The sequence below is a fragment of the Saccoglossus kowalevskii genome, chromosome 16 (assembly GCF_978046115.1).
Source record: "Saccoglossus kowalevskii chromosome 16, keSacKowa6.1, whole genome shotgun sequence".
Taxonomy (NCBI): domain Eukaryota; kingdom Metazoa; phylum Hemichordata; class Enteropneusta; family Harrimaniidae; genus Saccoglossus; species Saccoglossus kowalevskii.
Window position 1 is genome coordinate 33,164,200 of NC_140656.1, and position 17,684 is coordinate 33,181,883.

The 17,684-nt window shown below is 35.0% G+C and overlaps 2 protein-coding genes across 2 annotated transcripts; both read right to left on the reverse strand.

Annotated features, from left to right (window-relative positions):
- Positions 1 to 461: 461 nt before the first annotated feature.
- On the reverse strand, positions 462 to 12,215 carry LOC100378272 (tubulin delta chain-like). Its single transcript, XM_002735589.4, has 3 exons — positions 12,145 to 12,215; positions 3,867 to 4,829; positions 462 to 1,942 (listed from the first exon to the last, which is right to left on the reverse strand). Exons 2-3 carry the CDS (start codon positions 4,819 to 4,821, stop codon positions 1,536 to 1,538), a joined length of 1,362 nt encoding a protein of 453 aa, XP_002735635.2. The 5' UTR covers positions 4,822 to 4,829; positions 12,145 to 12,215; the 3' UTR covers positions 462 to 1,535.
- On the reverse strand, positions 8,627 to 9,334 carry LOC146733836 (uncharacterized). The gene has a single exon (XM_085490998.1). It carries the CDS (start codon positions 9,332 to 9,334, stop codon positions 8,627 to 8,629), a length of 708 nt encoding a protein of 235 aa, XP_085347124.1.
- Positions 12,216 to 17,684: the final 5,469 nt, after the last annotated feature.

Genomic DNA, 17,684 nt, shown 5'->3' on the forward strand with positions numbered 1-17,684 from the left:
ACAGGGTTGTATATGGCTGGGTGATGACTCCAACCATCACTGTTTAGGACTACATGACAGGGTTGTATGGCTGGGTTACGACTCCAACCATCACTGTTTAGGACTACATGACAGGGTTGTATGGCTGGGTGACGACTCCAACCATCACTGTTTAGGACTACATGACAGGGTTGTATATGGCTGGGCGTTGACTTCAGCCATCACTGTTTGGGACTACATGACAGGGTTGTAAGGCTGGGTGACAATTCCAACCATCACTGTTTAGGACAACACGACAGGGTTGTATATGGCTGGGTGACGATTCCAACCAGAGACAGACTACATGGCAGACAAGGGATAATCCATTAGACTGAACTCCTATTTATAAGACATTTATCAGATATTGCACAGTATACATACACTTATAATATTTTAGTTTCAACCCATTTGAGTGAGCAAACATTTAATATACAGACAAACCATTTTGAAAACAGTTAATTATTATTTTCTTATATAACTAACAAATCAATACAGATCAATTGAAACTAGAGAACATCAGAGAAGAAATTGCATGAGTAAAATGAACCGAGTTTGAATTAGTTTCAGTTATTAAATATAAACAAATATGTATGTACGTAAATTAACATGTAGATGAAAACTGATACGAGATTCAAGCACACAGTATGCATGTGCCAAGTTTTAATTCATTTCATTATAACTAAATAATTATTATGTCACATAGTAAATTGTAGTTTGAAATTGAAACTTTATACAGTTTGTGAAATTGAGATTAATATCAATGATTGAATGGCGTTGTATGGATGTTTCAACTCTATCTCAGCATTGATTTAAACATGAGTCGCCAGTGCAGCTCACATGTTTTGGTTCCGATCACCTCATACATCAATGTAAGATCTACTGATTAATGAGACTGGGAATACAAAATACATTGGTTGCTTTTATCAGTCAATAGACAAATGCAGTGCATTATAAAGAGAAATAATATTATGTAAGGTTATTGGCGTGAGATGTGTATACTGAATTTTATTTGTATGCTGTTTGTGCACTAAAGCATTCAATAAATTATTGATTGTTTTTTGTTTGTTTTTGTGCCAGATGACAGTTCTGGACATTGAATGTCACTGTTGTCTCTTCTAACTTTTTTTTGTATGTGCAAGTTGCAAGTGCTGACATATAGTGCATTTTTGCCACAGAAGTCATATTCATGTTTTGGGACTACAAATGACAGGGCTGTGTGGCCATCTTTCTATCAAATGGCAATTTAATGCGCTATCCAGGCGTCAACCAGGCTCGGTCGAACACAAGCACCTGCGGAACTTAACCAAGGTTCCCCCCAAAGTCACATTCGTTAGTGAATGAATCTCGGCCAGTGGAATTGGCCTCCCCATTGAGTCTGTGGCACACTCACCCAAGGTAGGGGTCGACGCTTTTGGTGTTCAGCCTGAAGTAGGATTTGAACTTGGGTCTACCGATCATGAGTCTGATGCGATAACCACTATGCTACCAGTGATGTATGTGGTTGTAATCAAACATTATCAAAGTTCTGAGTAACTCTTGATGACTTGTTCTAACCCAGCAAAGCTGTCAACAAAATCTTCTTCAGCCAATCCATATCTAATATACTGGTGGACGTATGCCCGTGATGCAAACATGTTCCATGCTTTACCAACCACCGTGTTGAGTGCTGCGATTGGTGACTGACTATTGCTAAGCAGAGTTGCAGATTTTTCATACAGGTTGAAGGGCCTTGGGGTGGCCCAGACTGAGCATACAGCATCTGATGGTACCCAAGGAGCATAGAGACATGATTCTTGAAAGCTGTCTATATTTGCCGTGTTGACATCTTTACCTCGTAGTAACAGTAAATTGGCTATAGACTTATTATGTTGAATTGCTGAGCTGTGTGATGTGCCAGATTTTACCTTGACCTGCCAATCAATACCTGAATAGAAAAAAACAATAATTGTTATTACAAGTTCATGATGTTTAAGTAAATTACTTAGCACTCACACATTGACTATTGTTTTTAACTTTGCTGTCTGAAAGTTTCTGAATTGTTCTGCAATTTGATTTGCGTAATAAGTGGGCTGTCAATATGTTGATATTATGTGTTTTTTCATGTAATGTCTTAATTTTGACAATCATAACTTGAATCAAACTCTGATTTTTTGCTGTGTCTCACTCTCAATCATTTTTGTTATCCAATCAAACACCACCATTCACTTTTCCTCGTCCTGACCCAATGCGTTCATCCATTTCAACATGACAACTGTGATTATGAATCATTGACTCATTATATCAATTTTTTATTTCATTGATCACTATAGTTCAATGTTTAGAATGTTCAAACAGTATCTCTTTTTATTTTTATTTTGAATCTTTTGTTTTTACTTAAACAATTGATGTGTATGAACATACTCAGTAACCTGACAAATAACTAAAAGACAGGCCAGACATCAAACTCGATTTCGACAACATCGACCTAAGAATAGAGATCGTGTTGGCACTTTAACCGAATCATCGACCAAAATACAAGAGACTGTGATTGCGACGACCAGTTATGCCAGAAGGGATATATTTCGTATTTAACTCAACCCTACACGATAAACTTGATAATACATGTTTTTTATGGTCCACTCTTCCTCAAGGAACAGGTACATGAGTGGCAATGGACGTTAACCAGCATGTTCTCCCTGCATACGTCACCAGGGGTATTTGTGTATGCAAATGATAAGCTAATGAGAAGCCTCGTTTTAAAATACATTAAAAATAAAATTGGCATAGATTGATTTTGAAACCCATTTTTTTCACTTTTTTGTACTTAATAACATAGAAATATATAACATAGAAAATAATATTGATGTTCCAATAAATGATTTTGGACCAGAAAATAGAAGGCATTTCACAGGCACTTTAAGATCGAATGTAAACACATTTTACAAAGTTTATAAATGTCTATAATGCACAGTTTCTGGAAAAGGAGAAATGTGTAGATACAGGCTTTTTAAAATCCGATTAGGGAGAACTTTCTGTAATTTAAGCAGAGGGCCAATAAGAGATTTAAACGTATTCCAATATGGTAAGTTAAATGGAACAAAATTGAGGAATTATAAAGCATTTAAAATATGTTTTGGAAATAAGTAACTTAACTGTAAACCTATTTTGTGTGTAATTTTTCCAATATGCTCTTTCAATATTAGGGAACTATAATAAATAGAATGTGATACATATTAAATCTGTTTATTGTTAATTGTGTGTTACCTTTCAATGTTAACAGGACTTGGTCATTTTAAAAATCATGTAATTTGTTTTTTCAGTGTTGATGGTCAGCTTATTTGTATTACACCAATCAGTGACTTTAAGTTGAGATTTGACGTATGAAAAATATAAATTAGTGTCTATGGTGATAAGTCTGAATATTACATGAATTACATATATCCTTAATGTAAATTACAGTCCTGTGAGACCCTGCATAAAATATGTTGGCTATCTGACAGACTCCATTTACATAATGCTTACGTAACTGGAAATAGGATTAAACCTCAAAAACCATAGTTTTTGCAACAAGATAAAGTGGTTGATGGTATCAAAGGCTTTCCACAAATGAATAAAAATTGTGTTTTACTACGTAGGGCATTTAATGTTTATGTAATAACTGATCTTTATTTTTTACTAGTTCAAAATTTCAACATTAATTTTTTTTTTTTAGTTTTTACAGTAGTATTATGATGGTAATTAGTGTTATACTGATTAAAATCCTGTAGCTTATATCCCAACACTACATGTCAATAGCATTCAGGCAGAACAGTATGCATTATACCAATTTTAATCAATTTTTTTTGTGTGTCAGAAATTAAATTAAATACCTTCTTCCATGGCAGCATTCGCAATCAGCATCTGTCTAAGATGTTTTAACAAGCCAGACCACGTAAACGTACTGTAAGCTATCGATCTTTCTGACATCTGTGGTATATTCTTCATGGTTAATAATTTATACTCTGGGTGTGGTACTATTGATGTCAACATGTCACTGATATGGTTGCTATGCATATAACTTGGAAAATTAGAGCCTATAGGCTTTACTGGCTGCAACACACTGGCCAATTTATGAGCAATGACTTTGTTGATATCTCGGAAAGAGATGTTCTTGATTCCTAGAAGTTGCATACATATTTTATGCACCTGGTCATTTTCCAGGATGAGAAGAGCATCAGAGGATTGGTACAAGTGTGACAGTGTCAGTAATGCATTGTAATTTTGTACAATCACTTCCCCTGTGTTGTAGGGTGCGACAACCTGATTTGTGATAAATGAGTGTGGGAAGTGATCTCGTAGACACTCTGTGATGTATGCTCCAACACCAGAACCTGTACCACCAGCAAGACTCATGAACACTAAGAATCCAGACATTCGATCACATTTCTCAGCTTCACGTTGAACCATGTCCATGACTGCTTCCTGAGCTTGCGGACCATGTTTGCAGTATCCATGGGCCCAGTTGTTGCCAGAACCACGTTTTTGACAGAACTGTTGGCCTTTAGGATAGACCCACCTACCACTCTTTTTAGCATCCAGCATAGACTGTGCTATTGCTTTAGGTTCCATATCAACCATAACAGCTCGGGCACGTGGAATGACCTCATTTCTTTTCCCTGAATCCGGTCGATGGAAAAAACGTTCTAGAACCTCATCAATGTACGCCTCATTGTCAGCCTTGGATACAGTGCTGGCTTTCCCGAAGGCGTCTTCTAAGATAGTAGAGAAGAGTTCCCCACCTATTTGATTGCCACACTGACCTATCTGCAGTGTTACTATTGACATGCTGCAACCTTGAAAACAAATAAACAATGGTTAGACTCGGAATCAATCAAAAACATTCACAATTCATTAATTTGAGGCTGATGACTAAATTAACCAGTCACTTGTATTATTGTTATTACTTGTATAGTAATCTCCTGTGATTCTAAACAAGTGTGACGTCAATGTAGATGAGTGACTACCTGTATAGTGGTTGTATCACTTTGAGCCAAGGAGAATATACAGTTGTTCAGACAGTCTTGAATGCAAGATGATGTCAAACATGTGAGGAATACAGAGCAATTATATATTAATCATACTCGTAGACAAAGTTCCTAAAACATAGACAAGTTTCAAGTAGAAATTATTTTAAATAAGTGATGGAACTATTCTACTATGTTATGCACCATGAATTGAACACTCAGTCGAACACTACTGTTGCAAATATCCAGTTTTAGTAGTTCATGATTTACCATATTTGATGGAGTTTTTTTGATAAATTGCATAATTCAACAAAAATGTTTAACTATAGATTTACACATTTTAACTAAATTTATTTGCAAGTTATTTGAACACATCAAGCAAATATTTCAAATTTATCACAGTTTTTTGTGCTAACCCTAGAGTGAAATGTCGCCGTTTTTGGTAACATCACACTTTGGTATTTTGTTGCTTTCATTTTAGTTTCATTTTAATGTAAATTGTAATGTAGTTTATAATGAGCATTTTTTTGTTTCAATGCATAAAATGAAAATAAATTGCATTTTTATTTCAGTACTGTGTATTTTCTCTATATTTAATAATAATGTTTATTTGCCATAGATTACATAAAAGAATAACAATACAACTATAACTAATAACTAATAAATATTGATAAATAATAATAATACTAATCTATGGCTGGGAAACAGAAATTAGCTCATGCAGAGCTAGTCTAGTCTGTTTCCCATCAAAATGTATTTTTAAATAGCTATTTATTAAAAAGGGCAATCAAGTAGACAGAAAAAAAACTTATTTACAATGGTTTGCTTACACACAGATACATGTTTGTATGCCTCTATATATACATATTGGAATATAACTATGGATGATTACAGTGGATTAAATAGTCTTTCACTTCTTTTTTAAAATTTATATTGAGAATACGCAGTGACTGAAAAAGAGGTTTACTCCGTGCACAGTAGTCTTTAAATAGTATGATACGAACAAGCTTTTTTTGTTGTTTATTTATAGAGTCTAGAAATGTGCGATATGTACTACCCCACACTTCTAAACCATAGGAGATATGAGGAAGAAGTAGAGAATTATACAGAAGGATAAAGACGTATTTGGGAAGTGTATGTCTGAGCTTAGCAATTATACCAATTAAAGGAATTATCTTTGCTAAAACTCTATTAATATGCGGCTTCCATGTAAGATGTTTATCTATCACCACACGAAGATAAGTAGTAGTATCGACTTCCTGGAGAACTGCATTGTTTAAATGTATGTTTTGTTTGTTTACCAGCTGTTTCTTAGAGGTGGAAAACATTAATTGGTATTAATTGTAAGTTTATTAGTGTTGCACCATGTGTTCACCATATCTAAATGTAAATCAACTTCAGCGCTAAGTATACTGTTACTGGAAAATGAATGAAAAAGATTTTAGTCATCAGCAAATAATTTAATTTGGAAGTAAGTTGATGATGCAGGAATATCGTTTATATAAATTAGAAAAAGTAACGGTCCAAGGATGGAACCTTGTGGCACACCATAATTAATTGGGAGAGTGGAGGAGGTATGGTCATCAGCTTGAACAAACTGTTTTTGATTCAATAGATAGTTTTCAAGCCACTTTAAAGGTTTTCCACGAATACCATAGAAACTTAATTTGGAAAGAAGAATGTTGTGATTTATCGTGTCGAAGGCCTTAGTAAAATCCAGGAATACCCCCATCACGATATTACCATCATCAATTTTATTAATTAATTCATAGAAAAGATCTATTAACGCAAGCTTGGTACTGTATTTTCTGCCAAATCCATATTGGTGCTTATTGATAATATTAAATTTGTTAAGAAAGGAAGATAATTGTTTGTGCAGAGTTTTTTCAATAATTTTACTGATAACGGGTAAGATTGAGATGGGTCTGTAATTACCAGGCAAATAGGGTGAACCTTTTTTAAAAATAGGAGTAATTTTGGCTATTTTTAGTTGGTCAGGGAACACACCAGACATAAAGGATTGATTTATAATGTGACAAAGAGTTATTTTAATGAATGGGGCAGCATCTCTTAGAAGACGGGAATAATTATAGTCATGGCCACAAGATTTACGCGGGTCTAATAATTTTAGATCAGATTCTATTTCATGGATGGTAACTGGTTGGAGAAAGAAGGAATTCAAATTGGTAGTTGTGAAGTAGTCCAAAGGATCGTCAGATGTTTTAATATTCATAGCAAGTTCCTCCCCAATATTAGCAAAAAATCTATTAAAATAGTTAGTTATTTTTATTGGGTCATGAATATTCATGGTTTGAGAAAGCGGGTTGTCTATGGTAAGTAGTTTAGGCAGTCTACCACCATTTCCTTTGGCCCTTCCTGTTAAATCATTTATCGTTTTCCAGAGTTTAGTCGGGTTGTTTTTATTTAGATTAATTAAATTGGAGTAATACTTTTTTTTTGATTTTCTAATAATAGTTGTTAAAATATTTCTGTAGGTTTTGTAAGCAGACAGGCGATTTGGATTGTAATTATTCTTAATCACTTTCTCGTATAGTTTATTTTTATGTCTGATTGATTTTGTAATGCCCCTCGTTATCCATGGCTTCTTGGATAGTTTTGATCTTTTTTTTCATCTTGACTAAGGGGGCCACTTTGTCACAAATAGTGCTAAAAATAGACGAAAAAGTATTATTCGCATTATTTACATCCAAGCTGTTTAGGACATCAGACCAGTTGACACTGTTTAATTTCAGATGAAAATTTTCAATATTATACCGGGAAAAGTCTTGAGTATAATATACACTCTGCTTTTGGTACATTTTGTCAAGATTTTCAATGAATGCAAAAATGGGAAAATGGTCTGTTATATCTGTCAGAATAGTGCCACAGTGCACAAAATAATCATAGAAGTTTGAATATATGTGGTCAATTATTGTCGATGAGCTATTTGTTGAACGTGTGGGTTTATTGATTAGTTGTTTGTAATTGATACTGGCCATAGAACTGATGTAATTCTGATTTACTGTAGCTGATTGATTATTATAATCAATATTAAAATCACCAATTAAGATACACTTTGATTTAGTAACATTTATATTCATAAGGTGGTTTTCTAGGCCAGTACTGAAGTCAACCACATTTGTTCCTGGTTTCCTATATATAATGCCTATGTTAAAATATCCAGAGTTCAAGTGTAATTCTAGCCACAAGGTTTCAGAGTGGGGAATAATGTTCAATACACGGTAATCAATTGAATTGTGGATATATGCTGCCACTCCTCCCCCAAGTGCACCAGTACGACATTTCTTGATAAAAATATAATTTTGGATATTAAAATAAGATGAATCATTGATTTGCCAGGTTTCTGATAAAGCGATGACATGGAATTTTGGAGATTATAGTGTATTTTCACATAATAATTTTAGTTGGTCAATATTTTTGTTTAATGATCGAATATTCATGTGTAAAATGGACAATGCACCTGGTGGAGAGTTTGGATATTGTGTATTGAAGTCTTGTACAGAGTAACTATTACATTGAAATTTATGTAATGAAGATGAGTCTAAGACTGTCATGAAAATAGAAATTAATTCACATTGCTATTTCACTACCACAATTTAGATGTATTAAACAATGCGGGGTATATCATGTTCACCTGAGATAAGCATACCTCTTGAATTAACATTCTTCTTAATGTAAATCTTTCCATTATTTGTCCATAAAAATCTATACCCAGCTCTCTTTCTTGCAATATTTACCGTAAACAAAAGTTGACGTGTTGCTAATACTAAATTTTCATTAATAAAGATTCTCCCGGTGCTGTTAAATCCAAAATTCCTCGCTGTAATGTCTTTCAAGTTCTTTCTATTTCCATAAATGGAATTTCTAGAACTTCGTGTGGTAAACTTAACGATAATTGGTCGTGGTTTGGTGTGTTCATTTTCACTGTTGTTTTCTCTTGTGGGAAGACGATGGGCAATGTCGATATCACTTGCCTGTATCCCTGGATTGACTTTCTTAAATACTGACAATACGATGGCTGTTGTATCTTCATTTTCACTCACAGGCACGCCACTAATTTCCAGGTTAATTCTCCGTTGATACTGATTAAGATCTGTAACTTCTCTTTCCAGCGCTATCACTCGTTGACTCAAGTCTTTGTTTACTTGTTTGAGTTCTTTGTTACATTGAAACACCTGATCCAGACGAGCGGACAGAGCTTCATATTTCTCATGAAAAAAATCAAATGAGCTGACCAAGTCCGCTTGCTTTTTTTTCACCTCCATTAAGTCATTTCCGATCTTCAGTAGTTGTGCACTGATGGGTTGCAGCATGGCATGTAGTTGGTCAGCCAATGAAACCAATGAACTTGGATGTCGCCATCTTGTCACTTTCACTTTCACTTTCGGTTGATGTTGACTTTTACATTACAACTTGCGCATAGCATCAGGTCGCCTTGGCACAACTTTACACTTTTTCTGGCATTACAATCCTGGCATTTCATGATGAGGTAGATAGATCTAAAGGCGCCTTTCAATTTGTCTTGGTCGTCATGGTATTTAGAGCTGCTAGAATGTTTTTTATTTTTTATCTCATGCATGATATGCGCAAGTATACAATTCAGTTTACAGATTTATCAATAATGCTGTTTCATATACACTGCACATTTCTGGGGAATTTTGTTCAGCAATGTGAGAAAAAAATCATGATTCCAATAACAATGTTGGTTTATAATGAAAACAATCACAATAATAAGAGTATGAATTTTGAGAATACCTAAAGAGAACTGGAATGTAGATTTCTATGTTTAAGCTGATGGCCTGATATCATGGTTCTGCTTATTGAGTGTGACTGTGGCTGTTTGAGTACAGTGAACAAAAATCTTATCAACAAAATGAAAACAATAAACAAAGTTCTGCTACCTAAGATATGAATACAAAACTGATGACAGTTAATTTATTTATTATTCTATGTACTCAACGCTGCATCACATATACACGAACATTACATCAGTGTACATTGTTAATGCCCACTTGTCAATATATTCTATTCTATTCTATTCTACTATTCTATTCTATTCTATTCTATTCTATTCTATTCTATTCTATTCTATTCTATTCTATTCACCACCAGAATACTAGTATGTCTTTTCAGAGAATGTTTCCTTGTATCATGACTTACTGTAGACTACTATTTCGTAATCAGCATAACGACAGACAAAATAAACCTACCACCACTCGGATGAATAAAAACAAAATTATTCACACATAGCATGCATATAGCCAAAATGATCAACAAAATGACTATTCACACACCCTTCATGTACTGGGTCTAATTAACTTTCCTGGACCAAAATACTTATTTATTTACATATTTACTAAAATGATAAGAAAAATATTTTGATGAATTACATTTGTACATTATTAATAGTGACCCAATTATGTAATAGAGTTATGATGGTGTTGCCTCAAGTCAAATGAAAATTTTAGGTATTGAGCAAGAGGTACATGTATTGCCATTTTTGGCAACTTCATAAGAAATTGAACTTTTCTTTCAGATTCAAATTCTTGAAAGTGTTTTTATGCTGTTCAGCTTTTGTGAATAGTTGGTTTCTCAGGTGGCTATAAATGGGGCACGACATAACAAAGTGTTGCTTATCTTTGATTTCATTGATGGTACAGTAATTACATATTCTTTGTTCTGAAGGCACTCCATTGTGGCGTCCAGTTTCAATTTTTAGTGAGTTCTTTATTTTTAATTTCTAGTACTGTAAAATCTGTATTAGAAGCCGTGGCTTCTATTAAAATGGTACAATGCAACAGAGGGGATGCGGCTTCTATTAGAGCATGTACACATATGATAAATGATGAATTTTTTATTCTAAATTATTCAAAAAGAATGGGTACGACTTCTATTAAGGAAGCGGCTTCTAATACAGATTTTATGGTAGGTAGTTTTCTATTTCTATATCTTTATTAAAGGTTCTGTAGATTCTTAAGGTAGAAGCCTACTCATAAATTAAAAAACCCAGAATTTATTCATTTTGCAATAAATTGTACTCCAAGGCAATGTAAGGATATTGACCTAAAAAAAGTTGGGGGACACCAGCCTTTTTTTCAAGAAATTGATCGTTGTATTTTAGTGGAAAGTTGACATTTGGACACTATTATAACATTGTTACCATAGGTTCTTATGGCAGAGATATTATGCAATATCTCAAAATCTAGCCTGGTGACACAGGCTGGAAAAATCATATATTGTTAATGATGGAGTACTTTTGTTGTTCTCAATTATTTAAAAAATCTGGGTTTTAAAAAGTGTCAAAAAATGCAATTTTTCTTTAATTAATATTGTGTTCTATGGAATTGTTCTAAAAATAGCAATTTTCAAGAAATATTAGGACACGTTTCTCTAAAAGCATAACTGTAACACACAAAATAATGCTATTTCATTGTACCATGAGACATTAGCTTCATGATTATACATAACAAACTAATGAACATTGTCATGCGATTTATGGCCAATGTTGTCAAAAATTATGAGTAGGCTTCTACCTTATTTGTTTTTCATTTATTTTATTTCTATTGTCAGTAAGTAATGGTTAATGTTTTCCGAAGTTGTAGAAAACACATAATATTGGGTAAATGTGTATACTCTCATACTTGTAACCATTTGGCACGACCTAACTATTTTATGTAGGGGTGGCAGCAATATTTGTGTCTTTCGCGCACTTCCTTTAAACCATGAGAAACGCATCCCCTCGCATACGACTAGTGTTGTAATACACCCGGGGCGACACAGTACAGATTGTTATATCTTTTTGCATTCTGAGTTTTGTACGACATGATTATGTTACAGTACGTAAGACTATGATAGTAATCATTCGTATATCATTTTCCTGGCCCGTACAGTCGCTAACAATAAACACGCCACATGCGAATCGCTTCGGCCATAAAAAATTAACTCGTAACCGTGGTGTAACTGAAACCACCAAAAGAAGTCTAAGTTTCTACTTCAACCACAGGTATGCAGGACTAAAATAGTATCATTCAAGGGTTATAGTTGATACAATGGCATGGTGTATCTGACGTATTAGAGTAAAGTACGAACATTCTAAACGTTATCACGTTCGAAGAAGACATACCTTGATAAGTATTTCTATTCCGCCATTTTGAAATAAGCGCTCAGAGAGGTAAAGCGCCGCCACGCTGTACAAAATATTAGTTATAAGCCGTTGATGGCGCTATCGATATAGGACGACTTACTTGCACCAAAAGTTCAATGTAGGATAAAAAAAACTTAATTCCTTTAGTCCCACCCCCACCCCACTAAAACTAAATTAATAAATATTGATCATGGCGTCAGACTACATTCACCATTAAATACAAATTTATAATCGGACAATAGTATGGCATAGCAGTTGGTTGTTGGGTGGGTGTAAAAAGACTTTACAAATGCACCAATAACAAACAAAAACAAGCTTTATTTGTACCTTTCTTTTAAGTACATTTAATTTACAAAGGTAGGTAGTATATAACATATACTCCAAGATTGTTTTAACTTCATTAAAAAATAAAATCGTTTTTGTAGGATGGACACTTTTTGAGGTCACCCCTCCCCCAAGAAACTAAAGCAAATAAGTTTTGTATCCGACATCGATCTTTTGACGTTGTCTCTGAAGCGTTTGTTGAATCGTCTGCCACGAGATGGGGCATTTTTTCAGCAGGGGCTGGTGATATAATTTTTCATTTGATTTTTTTTTCAAAGCCCCTTTCCAACCAACTAACCAACTAGTGTAGCACCTCAAACAATCGTTAAAATACCTAATATAATATACCTAAAAATGAACATTATGCAACGATCAATACTATATGTAAGTGACGTGATAAACAACCATCAATGTGTCTTGTACGAACACACAACATTACTCAAACAAATAACCGCGAGAAACAGAGGGACCGAAGGGGTGTGAAGACTACAAACCGCTGATACAATTAACGTGATTGCTCGATGTATTTCCTCGTGAATTAAACTGTGAAAACGATTAAATTTACAATAGTCTCCCACAGTGTGGAGGAACTGTGGCAAGGTCGACTAATAAATACCGAACATTTGAAATATGTCACTTTAGTGCAGGAGCTATCCCAGACAGCAACTCTGTCCCTTCCTCGTCAAAAATAATTTCTTATGTATGAACCACGATTGTATATATATATAGGCGAAGAACCACGATTATATAATAAATATAAGAGAAGGGTCACGATTATATAATGAATATGAGAGAAGGAAGTAGTTAAAGTCGTACTATAGGTACGACCATGAGGGCGCTGTTCATATTGGGATGCGATGACGTCATACGGGGATGGATGACGTCACAATGGGAGGCCGTGCATAGATGAGCATAAATAATGACGTCACAATGGGAATTCGTGCAAAAATTAGCATAAATGAGCGTCCATGGCCGTAAAGAGGTTAATTTACATGAGGATGACGTCACAATGGGATATTGTGAATACATTTGCATACATAAAATAGATGTAAATACGAGGTCGTGTCGAGGTCATCGTGAATACATTTGCATAAATTACCATCATTTTTTTTTTAATTGGACAGGCGTGGACGAAAGATTTTCCAGAATGTGTCGTAGAGGGCGCTTACACACACACACACACACACACACACACACACGCACACACACACACTCTAATAAATACACGTCATTTTGAAAACTAACAGAGTTTATTACACAAAGAAGGGGAAATCTAATAATGAGTAAATAATCAAAAAGAATGGATTAAAACTGAGTAATTGAAATTGAGTATATAGAAAGTATACATTTTGTTTTTGTTTTGTTTTTGTTTTTTTGTTTTTTTTGTTTGAGTAAATAATCAAAAAGAATGGATTAAAAACTGAGTAATATAAGAATAAAAAATGACATTTTGAGTATATAAAGTATACATTTTCAAATGCGGATAAGTATTCGATTATAATAAAAACAAGAAAAAACGAGTAACATCGAAAAGTCAATACACACTTTTTTTCTAATCAGAATCGCTCATCTGTGATAAAAAGAAAAAAGAAATAATATGAATTCGATAATTATATATATATATATATACAGTAGAACGTCGATTATCAGAACGTCGATTATCCGAAATGTTCGGTTATGCGAACCTACTGTGTGTCCCCCAAAGTTTGTATGCAGGTCTGGCTGTGTTCCGTATAATACAAAAGTCAACTGTGAACAATAAATACTACAGTCGCCTTGTGTGATTTCCTGGTGCAACACTTTCAATAAAGCTGTTATCAACATGTAATCCGACGTCTTTCACGTGTACGTTCATTGTTTACAGTGTCTGCGCAAACAATGAAACGAATTACAGTATCCAATAATTTCCTAAATTCAGACAAGCCTATTACGCCACACCAGTGTTCCACTGTAAATAAAAAATGTCCTAAAAACACAAACTTCATCAAATGTCTTCTCCACTGTTTACAGTCAGATCCTTAACTTTACCATAGACCCTCTATGACTTTACCAAGTTGTAAGTCACCGCAGTTCGGATACGTTTCCCGGGAAAATTGTACGTGGTTCCACTGCCGTCAAAGAAACGCGGCCATGAGCCAATCCCATGTTTTTTCCGATTTTTAATTTTAATGTCCAGTATGAGAAGTCACATCTACTTCGGAATAAAAAAGAAAGAAAATAACTTCTGGGATGTCTTGCCACAGAAGCGACGCCAGTTTAATAGTGCAGTGAAAAAGAGAGGCGAAACGACAACCCTTTGGTGTGCCTCTTTGATGGTTTATCAGCAGACAACGGCAACCAATGACCACAGTCGGCGGGCCGTTTGATGGTTCACAGCGTCGAAGTGTTTACGTCCGATGATCACAGTAGCCAACCTGGATTTTTACAACAATTTATTATGTCAATCGTTCTAGGTGTTAAAAACTTTGCTGAATCCAATAAAATCGGGACATCTTGTAGCAGTTTACCATTCGAAAATCCCAGAGCAATCTGGTAACATCGAGCCGCTAGCCGATCTATACACAGCGAATACGAAGCGACCTTTCACCTGTTTACTTTATCAGCGTCTTTTATCTAGCGTTGGCGTGGCTACCCCCAGTGAAATGCAAACGCTGTGTGCTTGATTTGGACGCAAAGTTGTCAATTATAAATCGACTAGAACGTGGCGAAACCGCAAGCAATCTATCTACCGAGTATGGTGTTGGTAAATCGATGATATCCGATATCAAGGCAAAACAAAAGCTGCTGGATTTTTTCAGTAAAATGGATTCAAGTGCAGGACTGAAACGAAAGATAACGAAAACAGCCTATGACGATCATTCAGAGAAATCCGTCTTCACTTGGTTCCGGGACTTGGTTTTCCCAAGAACTTTATTATCGCTACATTTTACGGACATTTTGAAACACTTTTTAACATTCCAGCATGCAACATTTTTATTACTCTTTCATCAGGGCAGACAATCGAGAATCATCAGTCTCAACACGCACTACATTTTCCTGTTTAAAAATCCAAGGGACGCATCACAAGTCAACGTTCTGGCAAAGCAAATGTACCCCGGAAACACTAAGTTTCTTCAGGAGGCATTCACCGATGCCACCCAAGAACCTCACGGTTACCTCCTTGTGGATCTGATGCCAGACACCCCTGAGGAAATACGCATTCGAACGAACATACTTTCATCTCAAGTACGATAGTGTACATGAGAAAGGTATAAAAAAAAGACAGTCTTTCATCGTCAGTCATTTCACCATGTCATCCCGCATGCGAAAGAACGCTGATTTTCTCTCTGTATTGCACAAGGCCAACTCGAAACAACAAAAGGGGATAATTGATGGAGCCTCTAGTGACTTGATACAGTGTCTGTGCGAATGCTCGCTCAATGTGTTGAAAGGGAACGTCCAGCTATCACCTAGTCAGAAAAGAAAATTGGCGTTGTACGTGAAACATCTCCGAACACTGTCCAATAAGAAAACTCCAGTCAAGAAAAAGAAAAAATTCTGGTTCAGAAAGGAGGTTTCCTGGCCGCCTTGATTGCTCCCTTAATTTCGAGCATACTGCCTCCCCTACTAGGTCTTAAATAGATGGAATCCGTGAAGAAGATGCCAGAATGCTCAAATGACGAGACCTGTGGTGAAATCATTGACTTCGCTGGATAGAGACATGAACGACATAACGCAAATGGAAGAGTTGCCTGAAGATGAAAAAGTCAAACTGTACCAACAGGTTCTACGCAAGTACTTGTTGTTGCGGGAGAAGAAAAACGAACCGATTCCAATCTCCGTTATGCAGCAATTACCCAGCACTGTTGCTGTAGCAGATCGGGAATCTCAACCCGACAAAGACAGTGTGCCAGATCAAATTACATCCGAAGTCTTACAAAGTGTTCTCAAGAGCATGCAGAGAAAAGCGAAGTTTTTTTTTTTTTTTTTTTTTTATTGATATGCTTAACAAAACAAAGATACAATACACAAATACATTACAGGTTACTACACAAATACAGACTTATGCTTCAAAATAATTAATGAATTCTCCCCATTTTTTATTGTGACTTCCCTGTCTGTTTTCTATAATTGCGACTTTCTTCTCTGTATGGTAAATTAATTTGATATATGATCTAAAACCACCAATGTCTGGTTTTGTCCCAACAATTTTACATTTAAATATATAATAACGTGTCAATAATAACATAGTATTATGTAATGGTCTAGCACTGTATACATCCCCCAAAATACATGTGACTGCACTTAACGTCAAAGTATCACCTGTAATGAAAGAAAACCATTCATTGACTGATGTCCAAAATACAAATACATATCTACAGTCCCAAAATAAATGAAAATAGTCTTCCTCAACTTCTCCACAAAAAGAACACAGGGGGGAATCAATTAAGCCCCACAAGCACAACAACCTGTTTGAAGGCAATATTTTCATATTAATTTTATATTGAAAATAGCGTAATTTGGCATCGGTAGTAATAGAAAAGGGAGCAAGATAAATATTTTTTCCAAGGTAAAGGGGTGTTCAAAATGTCCAGCCAATATTGCTGTATAACTGAGGGGGTTAAATCAGGAAATTCCTCATGGCAATACCAAAGGTAAATATTTTTATTAACCTTAGTTCCTGACAGCCAGATATTGTTATGCATGTTTGGCATACAGACCATTAGTTTTGACATGTTAGATTCAACAATACTGCGCTTCCAAATAGATGGAATTGCTGATAATAACTGTCGATATTCAAATTGAGTACATACATTCCCGTAGTTTGATACCAATTCTTGAAACGTGTAAAAAGTACAGTCTGCATTCAAAAGATCATTAATAAATATTATACCGTGTTGTATAAAACGTTTCCAAGCAACAGTCGTGTTGTCAATCCGAATATTAGAATTATTCCATATTAGTTCTTGAAGTATATTTTCGATGTTACTTGCACTCGTATAATTATACTGCAACCATGCTGAAATTATAACTTTTAATAAACTTGATCGAAAAGGGTCGAACTTAAATAGGTCTGGTTTACCCAGCTTAGCGAAGTAAACCAGGGCACCACCAAAGTCGGAGAGAAAGTATTTAAATATTTTACTACAAAAGGAAGTATCATTATGGTAAATACGCGGAATCCAAGCTGCTTTCAAAGCTTTATTGAATGCTCT